We start from the raw sequence: 14,220 nt of genomic DNA on the forward strand, positions 1-14,220 counted from the left end.
TGTAATGTATATACCTTTAAGGGGGGAACTATGTTTTACAGCTCATGTATACTGCAGTACCGGCAGTGACCACACCTGTATATAGCACTGAGTAGTAATCTGTACAGATCAGTTGCAGTGTGAGCCACGTTGAGTAAACACCTGTTGTACCGTTCTCCGCAGTCTGTGTCTTATTATACACGGACACAACAGCGGATAATTACCTGAATGGCAATAGATTGGGAGAAGGGGAAGTGCAACGAGACCTGGGTGTCCTTGTGCACCAGTCGCTGAAGGTAAGCATGCAGGTGCAGCAGGCGGTTAAGAAGGCAAATGGTATGTTGGCCTTCATAGCAAGAGGATTCGAGTACAGGGGCAAGGATGTCTTGCTGCAGTTGTACAGGGCCTTGGTGAGACCACACCTTGAGTATTGTGTGCAGTTTTGGTCGCCTTATCTGAGGAAGGATTTTATTGCCATGGAGGGAGTGCAGCGAAGATTCACCAGACTGATATCTGGGATGGCAGGAATGTCGTATGGGGAGAGATTGGAGAGATTGGGCTTATATCCGCTGGAGTTTAGAAGAATGAGAGGGGATCTTATTGAAACTTATAAAATTCTAACAGAATTAGACAGACTAGATGCAGGAAGGATGTTCCCGATGGCGGGGGAGTCAAGAACCAGGGGTCACAGTCTAAAGATAAGGGGTAAGCCATTTAGGACTGAGATGAGGAGGAATTTCTTCACCCAGAGAGTGGTGAACCTGTGGAATTCTCTACCATAGAAGACAGTTGTGGCCAATTCATTAAATATATTCAGGAAGGAGTTAGATATATTTCTTAAGGCTAAAGGGATGAAGGGATATGGGGAGAAAGCAGGGACAGGGTACTGAATTTGGATGATCAGCCATGATCTCATTGAATGGCGGAGCAGGCTCGAGGGGCCGAATGGCCTGCTCCTGCTCCTATCTTCTATGTTTCTATCAATGGTGTTGTTTCATGTATCAGCTATGCTTGTCTTTTTGTAAGATATGCAATGTATTTTTTGTCTTTTCAGATGCTAATGGTCCTGCACTGTTTTTCCAACATTTTCTGCTTTTACAATGTGTCCTTCTATTTCACTTTAGTGGGATTAAAGGTTAACTATATTGATACAATGATGAACAAAAATTTAAAATTCAGCCTTCAACTGAATGGCTGCGCTGACTTTTCAGATCTTTCCATGAAGATTGGAGTACCTCAAAGTGGTTCTTTATTTAGATATTTTTAAGTTATGGCCCAGGTAGGTCAACCAAATGATTTGGAGTCATCAATATTCCCAGCATGCACAAGAACAATCTTTCTTTATGTGAAAACAAAGTAGGGGAAGAAAAGTCTTTTGAATTCAATATTTGAATACTTTTGTCCACAGGAACTGTTCAATTTCCTTTGCTGGGAATTTTGTGAAGATGCACTTTCTGCAAAAGAAATTCCCCTTACAAGCCTGCTTAACAATATAAACATACTCAAATAAATTCAGGAACCATTTCCCATTTGTTTGGGCTGAACTTTATAAATGAGATGGGTTTTTGGCAAGTTATGCCTTGACTCTTGGTATTGCAGCTTAAAACTGCTAAAAATGTAATCATTAAGGGTTAAAGACATAAGACATTAATGTGTTACTTATGCAAAAACTGAAAAAAATCATTTTTGCACATATACTTTGGCTAGATAAGTGAAGATGTGTCGACAGAAGTGTGTCTTGTTAGTGGCATGTAGTTATGGCTCAACCCTTATCTCTGTAACCTCCTCCAGCTCTGTAATCCCCTTAAACCTCTGCGCTCCGTCTATTTTGGCTTTGTGAACATCCCCAATTTTAAATGTTCCACCATTGGCTGTTGTGCCTTCAGCTACCTAGGTCTTAAGCTCTGGAAGTCCCTCCCTAAATCTCTCCGTCTTTTTCCTCCTTTAAGACGCTCCTTAAAACCTGCTTCGACGACCCAGCTTTTGGTCATCTGCCCTAATATCTCCTTATATGGCTCAGTGTCAAAAAAAAATTTTGCTAACACTCCTGTGAAGCGCCTTGGGATGTTTTATTACGTTAAAGGCTCCAAATAAATATAAGTAGTTGTTGTTGTTTCCAACCTTGCTGTCACTTTTCACGCTGAGCTGAATCTCGGACTGCACATCACCTCCATCACAAGAACTACCTACTGCCGCCTCTCTAATATTGCCAGTCTTCGCCCCTGCCTCAGCCCATCTGTTGATGAAATGCTCGTCCATTCTTTTGTCACTTCCAGACCTGACTATTTCAATGCTCTCCAGGCTGGTCTCCCAATCACCACCCTCCATAAACTTCAGCTCATCCAAAGCTCTATTGCCCATACCCGAACACGCACCAAGTCCCGCTCACCCATCACTGCCAACTGGACTCACTGACCTACATTGGCTCCCAGTCCTCCAAAGGCTCTAATTTAAAATTCTCATCCTGATGTTCAACTTCCTTCTTGGTCTCATCCCTCCCTACCTCTGTAACCTCCTCTAGTCTTACAACCCTCCGAAAACTTTGCGTTCCTCCAGCTCTGGCTTATTACGCATCCCCCCAACCCCCACTTTGCCCCACCATTGGTGGCCGTGCCATTAGCCGTCCAGACCCCAAGCTCTTGAATTCCCTCTGTAAACCTTTGCGCCTCTCCACCACTCGTGTCCTTTAAAACCCTTCTTAAAATAGACTGCTTTGATCAAGCTTTTAGTCACCACTTTTGTGAAGTGCCTTTGGGTGTTTGGCTCTAAATGTGTCTTTTACTGAGGTACAAAATCTAATGAGTTGGAACCAATAGCAAGAAAAATTCTTTGAACTATAAACTCCTGTGTACCAGTTCTCATCACGTTCCAGAAAATGAACAGCACTTATAGGACCACATAGTCAAATTTCTAAACAAAAATGTATTTTGGGTCCAAAATATTGGTGTTCTCTTTACTGTGTTATTCACAAATATCATGTAAAAATAGAAAAGTTGAAAACATGAACCATGTTAAAAATGTTCCTTTTACTATCACAGTCATTCTCTCAAGAATTCAGCTGGAGCTTTTAAGATTAATGGAAAATTCAGTTTACGTAATCTGACAACTAACCCTCGCTACCAGATCTAACAATTGGTATCTCTTTGTCAGTCACAGATATACCAGAGAGTGACCTTGATTTCTCACAGAAGATAAAGTAAATTTGAAGATAACAAAGTCAAAGATGAAGCCCAGCTTTCAAACTAGTATTCCCCAAAGAAATTATCTTCTGTACATGTCATATCAATCAGTGTCTAAATAATAATCCAGGCATGCTATGCATTAGATTTTTAAAGCAAATATTGAATTGCAAAATACCAGATACAAAAATCAAGCATCAACTAATTTTTGGGAATAATCAAACCCCCTTTACAAATGCCACAATAATCAGTTTCCCCTTTAAGCATTGTCAAATTATGGGATGGTCAGATTTAAAAGTGAAACACTTTTCTTTCTATTTTCTATCTACAGAATTACTGCAATGAGTGTAGTCGGTCAGAGGGGATTCTGGCTTTCAACTGTATTTCCCACCAATGTATCTCAAGGGAGTAGCTGACTACTGCAGAATGAAACTTTTATTTTATTTTCACAGGAAAGTCTTTAAGTATATTTATCACTTAAAGAAAGGCCCAAGCAGATGAAGCCCCAAATGGAACAAGTAGAGGAAAGTCACACACATACATTCCAGCTATTGCTACAGTGCTGTCGCGGCTGAGAATTCAGTAAATTAAATTTTATCTGGGAGATCCTGTTGATCAGAATCACAGACAATTCCATTCAACTACAGGCAAATTTGTGAAAAAAAATAGATTTGTTCAGTAGATTTTAAATTTAGAAGACATTGGTCCAGATTTTGTGATAAGAATAATGGTGAGGTTATCAGCACTCACTGTTATTACAGAGTAAATCGGACAGCAACTTCCAGTGTCCACACATGCGCAGTTAAACGTGGAAATCATGAAGTTGCTGTCAGAGTTGCCCTGCTCCTCCACAAGCTTCGCTACACCGGTACCTCATTGAGATACTCGGCATTCAAACACATGAAGGGCGTGAAGTTGCGGTACTTACTCACTAGATACACATTTAGCATGCCAGAAAAAATTAGGTAAGTGAATTTTTAATGGCATAAGTAGTCTTAATTACAACCAAACAAACTCTCTGGCACTGAAAATTTACTTTTACAAGTGTGAAGTCTCATTCCTTCAGATTTTAATTATTTATTTAATTAAAACACATATCAAAATAATATTTTTTCTTTTTATTTATTCTTTCTGTCTTTTATCTCTCTCTCTCTTAATCCCTTCTTTCCTTCTCTCTCTTTCTATTGCTTTCTGTACATGATTTTACTTTGGATTAAATATTCTAACTTACACTTCGGGGTTAGACTCTGCACGTCTCCTTAAGGATTCTTCAATCTGATTGGTTGAAGAAACACGCGGTTGCTTGCCTTGTTCACACAGGTCCCAGATCCCCTGTAGAGGGCACCATGCTGAAATGGTTCTCTAATTACTGTAAGTTGCCACGCAAAAGCCCACAAAAAGTCTGTGGGCATCTGTAAGCGAAATGAACGGCAAGCGCCATTCATTCACCACTGACTGCAAAATCCGGGCCAATATTAATTATACATGTAACTGAATATATTGTACTATTTTACATGATAAAGTTTTAATCTTTTAGAGTATTACTTTCAATGACAAATAATGGAATAGCAAACCTGCACTGGAATGGTTTGAAGGTTTTCAAGCTTATTAAATGGCTCATGTTGGTAGCACCCTTGCCTCCGAGTCAGAAAGTTGTGGGTTCAAGTCTCATTCCAGAGGCTTGATCACAAAAAATGAGTACTGAGGGAGTGCTGCACTGTCGGAGGTGCCATCTTTCGGATGAGACATTAAACCGAGGCCCCGTCTGCTCTCTCAGGTGGACGTAAAAGATCCCATGGCACTATTTCGAAGAAGTTATCCCCGGTGTCCTGGCCAATATTTATCCCTCAATCAACATAACAAAAACAGATTATCTGGTCATTATCACATTGCTCTTTGTGGGAGCTTGCTGTGTGTAAATTGGCTGCAGCATTTCCTACATTACAACAGTGACTACACTTCAAAAAGTACTTCATTGGCTGTAAAGTGCTTTGAGGCGTCCAGTGGCCATAAAAGGCGCTATATAAATGCAAGACATTTTGTTTAGAAATTATTTAATAAAGGTACAAATGACTACATTACAGATTCTACCACTACCAGGTTTTCTTTAAAGTTACGATATAGTCTGAAGTACAAGCAGCACTTTACTTTTCTCTCATTTGAAACAGAAACTTAATAAGCTTGAAAACCTTCAAACCATTCCAGTGCAGGTTTGTTATTCCATTATTTTTCATTAAAAAGTAATACTCTAAAAGATTGAAACTATATAATGGAAATTTTCTTGTTAAAGCAATGGAGAACGCCTGGCATGTAATGGTTTAAAATGCTAAAGTAATCAAAAGAAGCTACCCTAAATGGTAGTTAATGTTGAACACTATGCAGCCATTCTCCTTCAGGAAACTATCCGACAGCTTCATAACTCTAATCTTCTGCATGGGCCGAGCTGAAGTACACACTCTACATTTCTGTTACAGCTATCAAACTGTAAGATAGTGAGCTATGTCATTCGAAATGAAGCATGAACAGATTGTGATGTGTTGTTTTATGTTGTGTGCTGCAAATCCAATGGGACTTTTTGGTTGAAAACACTAGTGTTACGCAGTTCCTTTTTTTTTTACTGAAATGGCATTGTAGGCTGTATTCATCAAGCATTAAATTGAGTTACAAGGAGCAAACATTTGTTTGCATTTGGAAAATAAGGGCATGCAGAAGACAAAATGTCACAACATACATTGTTCAAATTGTGAAGTGTCAGGATTATTATTTTGAACTAAATTAATCTAATTTTATTGTTTGAAGAAGGTAGACAAGTTAAAGGTTGGCTTTTGAAAAGACTAATAACAGGTCATTTAGAATTGGCAAGGGACCTGAGAAAAGGAAACCAATAACAATGTCAGCAAACATAGGGGACAAGGAAAGGTAATTGAATGGTCAGAAGTTGGTGGGGAGGGAATCGCAGAAGCAAGAGCAGGATCTCGCTGGAACCACTGGAAAAGATAAGCTTGGCGAGGGCAATGGGGGAGATGGAAGACAGAGCAACAGGTGACTGGGGTGGAGTGATTGAAGGGCAAGAAGATGGTCAGGAGTCGACAGAACAGGACACAGCTGAGGCAATAAAGGTAGCTGCACTGAGTTTCAATTTTAAAGATGAATAAATCCATGACCTCTTCACATTTATTGTTGGAGGTGAGGATGGAGCAGACAGGAAAGGAGACATGGAAAAATACTATGTGATTTTCATATTCCTGAAATTTATCCCATTCACTATCATCAGACACCCTTTGGGTGTGATACTGTAAATTTCAAACATTTAAAAAAAAGTTATGATTTTTCTTCAATTGGCCTAATATTTTGACCTCCATCAAGTTCTAGATGCTCATGGGGGAAAAAATGTCTCTGTGCGTTACATTTATCCCATTGGCAAACTCATGTACCCAAGGTTGGGAAAATATAATGGAGGCACTAATCATAATTTTCCAAAAATTCTTTGGAAACTGAAGTACCATCCAAGGACTGCAGCATGGCAAATGTTATATCCTTGTTCAAGAAATACGAAAACATAGAAACATAGAAGATAGGAGCAGGAGTAGGCCATTCGGCCCCTCGAGCCTACTCCGCCATTCAATGAGATCATGGCTGATCATCCAAACTCAGTACCCTGTTCCTGCCTTCTCTCCATATCCCTTGATCCCTTTAGCCTTAAGAAATATATCTAACTCCTTCTTGAATATATTTAATGAATTGGCCTCTACTGCCTTCTTTGGTAGAGAATTCCACAGGTTCACCACTCTCTGGGTGAAGAAATTCCTCCTCATCTCTGTCCTAAATGGCTTACCCCTTATCCTTAGACTGTGACGCCTGGTTCTGGACTCCCCGACCATCGGGAACATCCTTCCTGCATCTAGTCCATCTAGTCCTGTTAGAATTTTATAAGTTTCAATGAGATCCCCTCTCATTCTTCTAAACTCCAGCGAGTACAAGCCCAATCGACCCAATCTCCCCTCATACGTCATTCCTGCCATCCCAGGTATCAGCCTGGTGAACCTTCGCTGCACTCCCTCCATGGCAAGAACATCCTTCCTCAGATAAGGCGACCAAAACTGCACACAATACTCAAGATGTGGTCCCACCAAGGCCCTGTACAACTGCAGCAAGACATCCTTGTTCCTGTACTCAAACCCTCTCGCTACGAAGGCCAACATACCATTTGCCTTCTTAACCGCCTGCTGCACCTGCATGCTTACCTTCAGCGACTGGTGCACAAGGACACCCAGGTCTCGTTGCACTTCCCCTTCTCCCAATCTATTGCCATTCAGATAATAATCTGCCTTCCTGTTTTTGACACCAAAGTGGATAACCTCGCAGTTATCCACATTATATTGCATCTGCCATGCTTCTGCCCAATCACCCAACCTGTCCAAATCATACTGGAGTTTCTCGGCATCCTCCTCACAGCACACACGCCCACCCAGCTTTGTGTCGTCTGCAAATTTGGAGATATTACATCTAGTTCCCTCGTCCAGATCAGTAATATATATTGTGAACAGCTGGGGTCCAAGGACCGATCCCTGCGGTACCCCACTAGTCACTGCCTGCCACTCGGAAAAAGAGCCGTTTATTCCAACTCTTGGCTTTCTGTCTGCCAACCAGTTCTCTATCCAAGTCAATACCTTGCCACCAATCCCATGTGCCTTAACTTTACACGCTAATCTCTTATGCGGGACCTTATCGAAAGCCTTTTGAAAGTCCAAATACACCACATCCACTGGTTCTCCCTTATCTATTTTACCAGTTACATCCTCAAAAATTCCAATAGATTAGTCAAGCACGATTTACCTTTTGTAAATCCATGTTGACTTTGTCCGATCCGGTCACTGTTTTCCAAGTGCTCTGCTATTACATCTTTTATAATGGACTCTAGCATTTTCCCCACTACCGATGTCAGGCTTACCGGTCTGTAATTCCCCGTTTTCTCTCTACCTCCTTTTTTGAACAGTGGGGTAACATTAGCTACCCGCCAATCCATGGGTACTGTTCCAGAGTCTATCGAATTTTGGAAGATGACCAGCAATGCATCTACTATTTCTAGGGTCACTTCCTTAAGTACCCTAGGATGTAGATTATCAGGCCCTGGGGATTTATCGGCCTTCAATCCCATCAATTTCCCTAACACCATTTCCCTACAAATACTGATTTGGATGAGCCAGGAAATTATAGTGCAATTAGTGTCACTTATGTTGTGGGTAAACTTCAAAAATCCATAATATGGGATAAAATTAGTGAACACTGAAGAGAGGCATGGGAAAATCAGTAATGGTCAGCATATATTTTTAAAGGGGAGATTATGCTTCACTAATTGATTATTTTGAGGAAATTACAGCATGATTCCATGATAAGTGTAACGCACAGAGAAATTTTCATCTCAATGTGTGTCTCTCCAGTGTACATGCCTTAATACTCAATTTGTTTATGTAATTATTGGGAAGTGTCGGCTTTAGGAAATAAGCATCTCTGTCAAACTACATTTATTTGTTTTACAATTTCTATAATAACTTTTCATGCTTTACAGAAATTCATTAAGTAGTCAAATGGAACTGCAGCATAACATAATCTCATCATAATTCCATGCCTATTAAAAGATGCCCAGTTTTGAATTACATGTACAATTTTATGAGAAAGTAAGTTGCATAATTTTCAGAATCTATTTGAATTACTTCTTCCATTATTTAATCATTTTGATTGCTGCAAGTACAACATTAGTTTAACAGGCTGGACGAAGGAGAGTGGAAAGAGAAAAAGGATAAACTTACAGGTCCAAAAGCATTGCTGTCAAAGCTGTGGCCATGGTGATCTCCTTCAATCCATAAGTGCCCGTTGGGAATCTTTATGTATCTGTTCCTGTATCCCATGGTTCTGTAAAACAGAAAATGAACAAACTGGTATTTTTCAAAGAAAGTATATTTTAAATACTGCAGTGCTTCATTTCTGTAATAAGCATAATTGTAGGTTGTTCATCACTCACATCAATAAAATATATCACTGTTCTATAAGAACAAAAAGGGGGAAAAGTTGAGTCGCACCCCCTTTGATAAATTCGTCGAGCCGCAACATTTAGCAGCCTGAAAAAATTAGCGCCCCCGCGGCCGAAATTCATTGGTAGCGTCCCAAGAGGGAAGCGGGGTGCTACTGGAAGTGCCCCACCTCCCTCGTAGGGCACTAACGGGAGGCGCTAAGCAACCGAATTTTTAGGCCAAAATGCTTTAATCACTATATTGACCCAGATATTAAAATATGTTGGAAAATTAAATTTACCACATTTAACTTTCTTCTATTTCATATAATGAAATTGTACATCTGGTGTGTATTTCCTGCTACACATCTCCATCACATTGCAAATTTGTGTTACACTTAAAAGTATAAAAAGATAAAGGGAGATTCCTGGAATGTATAAAGTCTCCCATCGATTGAAATTAACTTAACACAGACGCGGACTCTGAGCGAGCGGACCTGCTGGAGGAATGGAGTCGGAGTCCGGGGATAAAGGCAATGCGGAGTAGAGGCCTGGGAGTCTGAGTGAGCGGACTACCTGCGAGGTAGACAGTCGGCAAGCGACACAACGAAGGAGTGGCGTCAGAATTCAAAGGTGTCACTGGCACTAGGGAGCTGAGAGGTGAGTATAGGGTGAGTATTTGTGGTAAGTTGTTTTTTGTTCTGTGAGTATATTTCTGCTAAGTAGATCATTGCCTATCTAAATAGAGGGAAGTGCTGATTGGTGGGTAGCTGTTGAGTGTTTATATTTCAGCAAAATTACCTCGATAGTCTGGTAAATAGAGGCGAGGCATGGCAGGGCAGCTCAGTCCCGTAATTTGCACATCCTGTGCCATGTGGAATATCCTGGATGACCACGTGTGCAGGAAGTGTCGCCAACTGCAGCAACTTGAGCTCCGGGCTTCGGAGCTTGAGCGGCAGCTGGAGTCACTACAGTGCATCCGCGAGGCTAAGAAATACTTGGAAAGCACGTTTCTAGAAATGGTCACCCTGCAGCCTCAGAATGTGCAGGCAGAGATGGAATGGGTGACCGCCAGACAGAGAAGGAGGACCAGACAGGTAGGGCAGGAATCCCCAGAGTGCATCTCGCTTGCTAACCAGTTTACAGTTCTGGAAACTGGTGGGGGTGATGGCTCCTCTGGGGAGAGCAGCCAGAACCAAGGCCACGGCACAGGGGTGGAGGAAGAAGAGTGGAAGAGCAATAGTGATAGGGGATTCATTGGTATGGGGAACAGATAGGCGTTTCTGTGGATGCAGATGTGACTCCAGGATGGTATGCTGCCTCCCTGGTGCCAGGGTCAAGGATGTCACTGAGCGGCTGTCGGACACTCTGAGGGGGGAGGGTGAACAGCCAGAGGTCGTTGTCCATATTGGTACCAACTACATAGGCAGAAAGAGGGATGAGGTCCTGCAGGCAGACTATAGGGAGCTGGGAAAGAGGTTAAAAAGCAGAACCTCAAAAGGTAGTAATCTCCGGATTACTCCCGGTGCCACGTGCTAGTGAGTACAGGAATAGGAGGATAGAACAGGTAAATACGTGGCTGGAGAGATGGTGCAGGAGGGAGGGCTTTAGATTCCTGAGGCATTGGGACCATTTCTGGGGAAGGTGGGACCTGTACAAACCGGACGGGTTACATCTCAACAGAGCCGGGACCAATATTCTCGCGGGGAGGTTTGCTCGTGCTGTTGGGGAGGGTTTAAACTAGCTTAGCAGGGGGATGGGCACCAGCATATTGGAGTAGAAAAGAGGAATAAGGTGCATAAAAGAGTGAGTGTGTTGGATAGTACTAGAGAATAAAGTAGTACTAGAGGCGGAAGTGGTACCATGTTAGATAGGAGCAGACTAAGAAAGACTACGAAAAATTCAAAAATGTGTTTAGAATGTACGGTACATAAATGCACAAAGTGTGGTGAATAAGGTTGGTGAGCTACAAGTACCATTAGCCGTGTGGCAATAACGGAAACGTGGCTTAAAAACGGGGAGGACTGGGCACTTAATATTCAAGGATACAAGGTGTTCAGAAAAGATAGGGAAGGAAAAAAGGGAGGTGGGGTGGCAATGCTGATTAAGGAAGACATTGTAGTGTTGTAAAGGGAGGACGTTCTTGAGGGGACAAGGACAGAATCCATTTGGTTAGAGTTGAGGAGCAAAAAGGGTATGATCACGCTATTGGGGGTATTCTATAGGCCTCCAAATTGTGAGAGGGAGGTAGAGGAGCAAATCTGCAGGGAAATCGCCAAGATATGCAAGAGCTATAGAGTGGTGGTATTGGGGGACTTTAATTACCCAAATATTGATTGGGATAATGCTAGGGTAAAGGGAAAGGAGGGGGGAGGAATTTCTGAAATGAGTTCAGGAGAACTTCCTTGATCAGTATGTTCTTGGCCCAACTAGGAAGGAGGCATTGCTGGATCTGGTGCTGGGGAATGAGGTGGGCCAGGTCGACCAAGTGTCTGTGGGAGAACACTTGGGTATGAGTGATCATCGTATCATTAGATTTAGATTAGCAATGGAGAGGAGCAAGAAATAATCTAGAGTGGAACTTCTAAACTGGAATAGGGCTAACTTCAATGGGATGCGAAAGAATCTAGCCAGGGTAAAATGGAACCAAAGACTGACAGGGAAAACTGTAATGGAACAATGGGGGATCTTTAAGCAGGAGATGTTCCAAGTACAGGCTAGGTACATTCCAACAAGAGGAAAGGATAAGGGAACCAAAGCAAGGGCTTCTTGGATGACAAGGGAGATAGAGAAGATGAAGAAACAAAAAAAGAGGGCGTATGATGAATGTCAGGTGAATTCTTCAAGGGAGAACCAGACCAAATACAATAAGTTGAGAGGGGAAGTGAAGATGAAAATAAGATTGGCAAAGAGAGAATATGAGAGTAGAATGGCGGTTAACATAAAAGGGAACCCAAAAATCTTCTACCGGCATGTAAACAGTAAGCGGGTAGTAAGAGGCGGGGTGGGGCCTATTAGGGACAAAGAAGGTGAGAAATGCTTAGAGGCACAGGGCAAGGCTAGAATACTCAATGAGTACTTTGTATCGGTGTTTACTAAGGAGGTGGATGCTGACAAAATATCAGAAGAAGTGGAAAAGGCAGAAGCAATGGAAGAGGTGAAAATAGACAGGATGTAATAGAGGGGCTGGGTAAGCTTAGAGTGGACAAGTCACCTGGTCCAGGTGGCTTGCATCCCAGGTTGCTAAGGGAATTGGGGGAGGAGCTAGCGGAAGGGCTTGCCATAATTTTCCAATCAACCCTAGATGCAGGGGAGGTGCCTGAGGATTGGAAAGTGGCAAATATGACACCATTGTTCAAGAAAGGGTGCAAGGACAATCCTAGTAACTATAGGCCGGTCAGTTTAACATCAGTGGTGCGTAAAGTTTTAGAAACAATAATCAAGGAAAAAATTAACGGGCACTTGGAGAGGTTTAAGCTAATTAAGGAGAGCCAACACGGATTTGTGAAAGGCAGATCGTGTTTGACTAATCTAATTGAATTTTTTGATGAAGTAATAGGGAGGATTGATGAAGGGAATGCAATGGATGTTGTCTACATGGATTTTTGGAAGGTGTTTGACAAAGTACCACATAGAAGGCTGGTTAACAAAATTGAGGCTCATGGAATAGGTGGGTCAGTGGCAGCTTGGATAAGGAATTGGCTTAAGGACAGAAAACAGCGAGTTGTGGTAAATGGCTGTTTTTCAGACTGCAGGATGGTAGGCAGTGGTGCTTCCAAAGGGTCAGTGCTGCGGACACTGCTTTTTTTGATATATATGAATGACCTGGATATTAGAATGCAGAGTAGAATTTCTAAATTTGTGGATGACACCAAACCTAGGTGTGTGGCAGTGAGGATGACTGCCACACTGCAACAGGACATAGAAAGGCTAGCAGAATGGGCAGACAGGTGGCAGATGGAATTTAATACAGAGAAGTGTGAGGTGATGCATTTTGGCAGAAGGAACAGGGAGAGGCAATATACACTTAATGGCACAGTTTTAAAGAGTGTGCAGGGACAGAGGGACCTGGGAGTTAATGTGCATAGGTCCCTGAACGTGGCGGGACATATTGAGAGAGTGGTTAACAAAGCTTATGGGATCTTGGGCTTCATAAATAGAGGTATTGAGTACAAAAGTAGAGGTTATGTTGAACCTTTATAAAGCGCTGGTTAGGCCACAACTGGAGTATTGCGTCCAGTTCTGGTCACCACACTTTAAGGAGGATGTGAAGGCCCTTGAGAGGGTGCAGAGGAGATTTACCAGAATGGTTCCGGGGTTGGGGGATCTTAGCTACAAGGACAGGTTGGAGAAGCTGGATTTGTTTTCATTAGAGCAAAGGAGGTTGAGGGGTGATTTGATAGAGGTGTACAAGATTATGACGGGTTTGGATAGGCTAGACAGGGAAAGGCTGTTCCCACTAGTTGATGGTACAAGGACTAGGGGACACAGATTTAAGGTTTTGGGCAAGAGATACAGGGGGGATGTGAGGGGAAACCTTTTTACACAGCGAGTGGTGAGGGCCTGGAACTCGCTGCCGACGGAAGTGGAGGAATCGGAGACACTGAATGTTTTCAAGGGGAGATTGGATAGGCACTTGAGGGAAATAAACTTGCAGGGCTACGGGGATAGAGCGGGGGAATGGGGCTGACTGGCTTGCTCTACAGAGAGCCGTAACGGACTCGATGGGCCGAATGGCTCCTTCTGTGCCGTTATGACTCTATGACGTCAGAATGTTTTTAAACCTGACTGAGCTTATCAATTACAATTTAAACAAGGAAATCCAGGGTTCTGACCTTGCACTTTGAAGAGTAATAATTTCAGTGTTTACGTAACAACAATTAGACTTCGTGGCTTTAAAGAAAAGCAGATCCGCTTTAGCAGCAGAATAATACTGCGCTTGACATGGTATAACATTCCGATCCACATAAAACAGCGTATCCTCTGACCGACCACAGGAGATCCTCTGACCGACCACATGAGATCCCCTTGTTTTATATCATTTTTCTAAAA

General features: G+C 42.3%; 1 protein-coding gene across 3 annotated transcripts in view; it reads right to left on the minus strand.

Moving 5' to 3' along the window:
- Positions 1–14,220, minus strand: part of immp2l (inner mitochondrial membrane peptidase subunit 2) — a 741,977-nt gene that overhangs the window by 170,634 nt on the left and 557,123 nt on the right. For all 3 annotated transcript variants that reach the window (XM_086009124.1, XM_086009122.1, XM_086009123.1), the window contains one exon: positions 8,969–9,071. In XM_086009124.1, coding sequence (XP_085865250.1) covers positions 8,969–9,071 — 103 coding nt within the window. The remainder of the gene's footprint in view (positions 1–8,968; positions 9,072–14,220) is intronic.

Source organism: Somniosus microcephalus, chromosome 16 (genome assembly GCF_052327205.1).
Source record: "Somniosus microcephalus isolate GS21.2 chromosome 16, FLI_Smic_1.0, whole genome shotgun sequence".
NCBI lineage: Eukaryota > Metazoa > Chordata > Chondrichthyes > Squaliformes > Somniosidae > Somniosus > Somniosus microcephalus.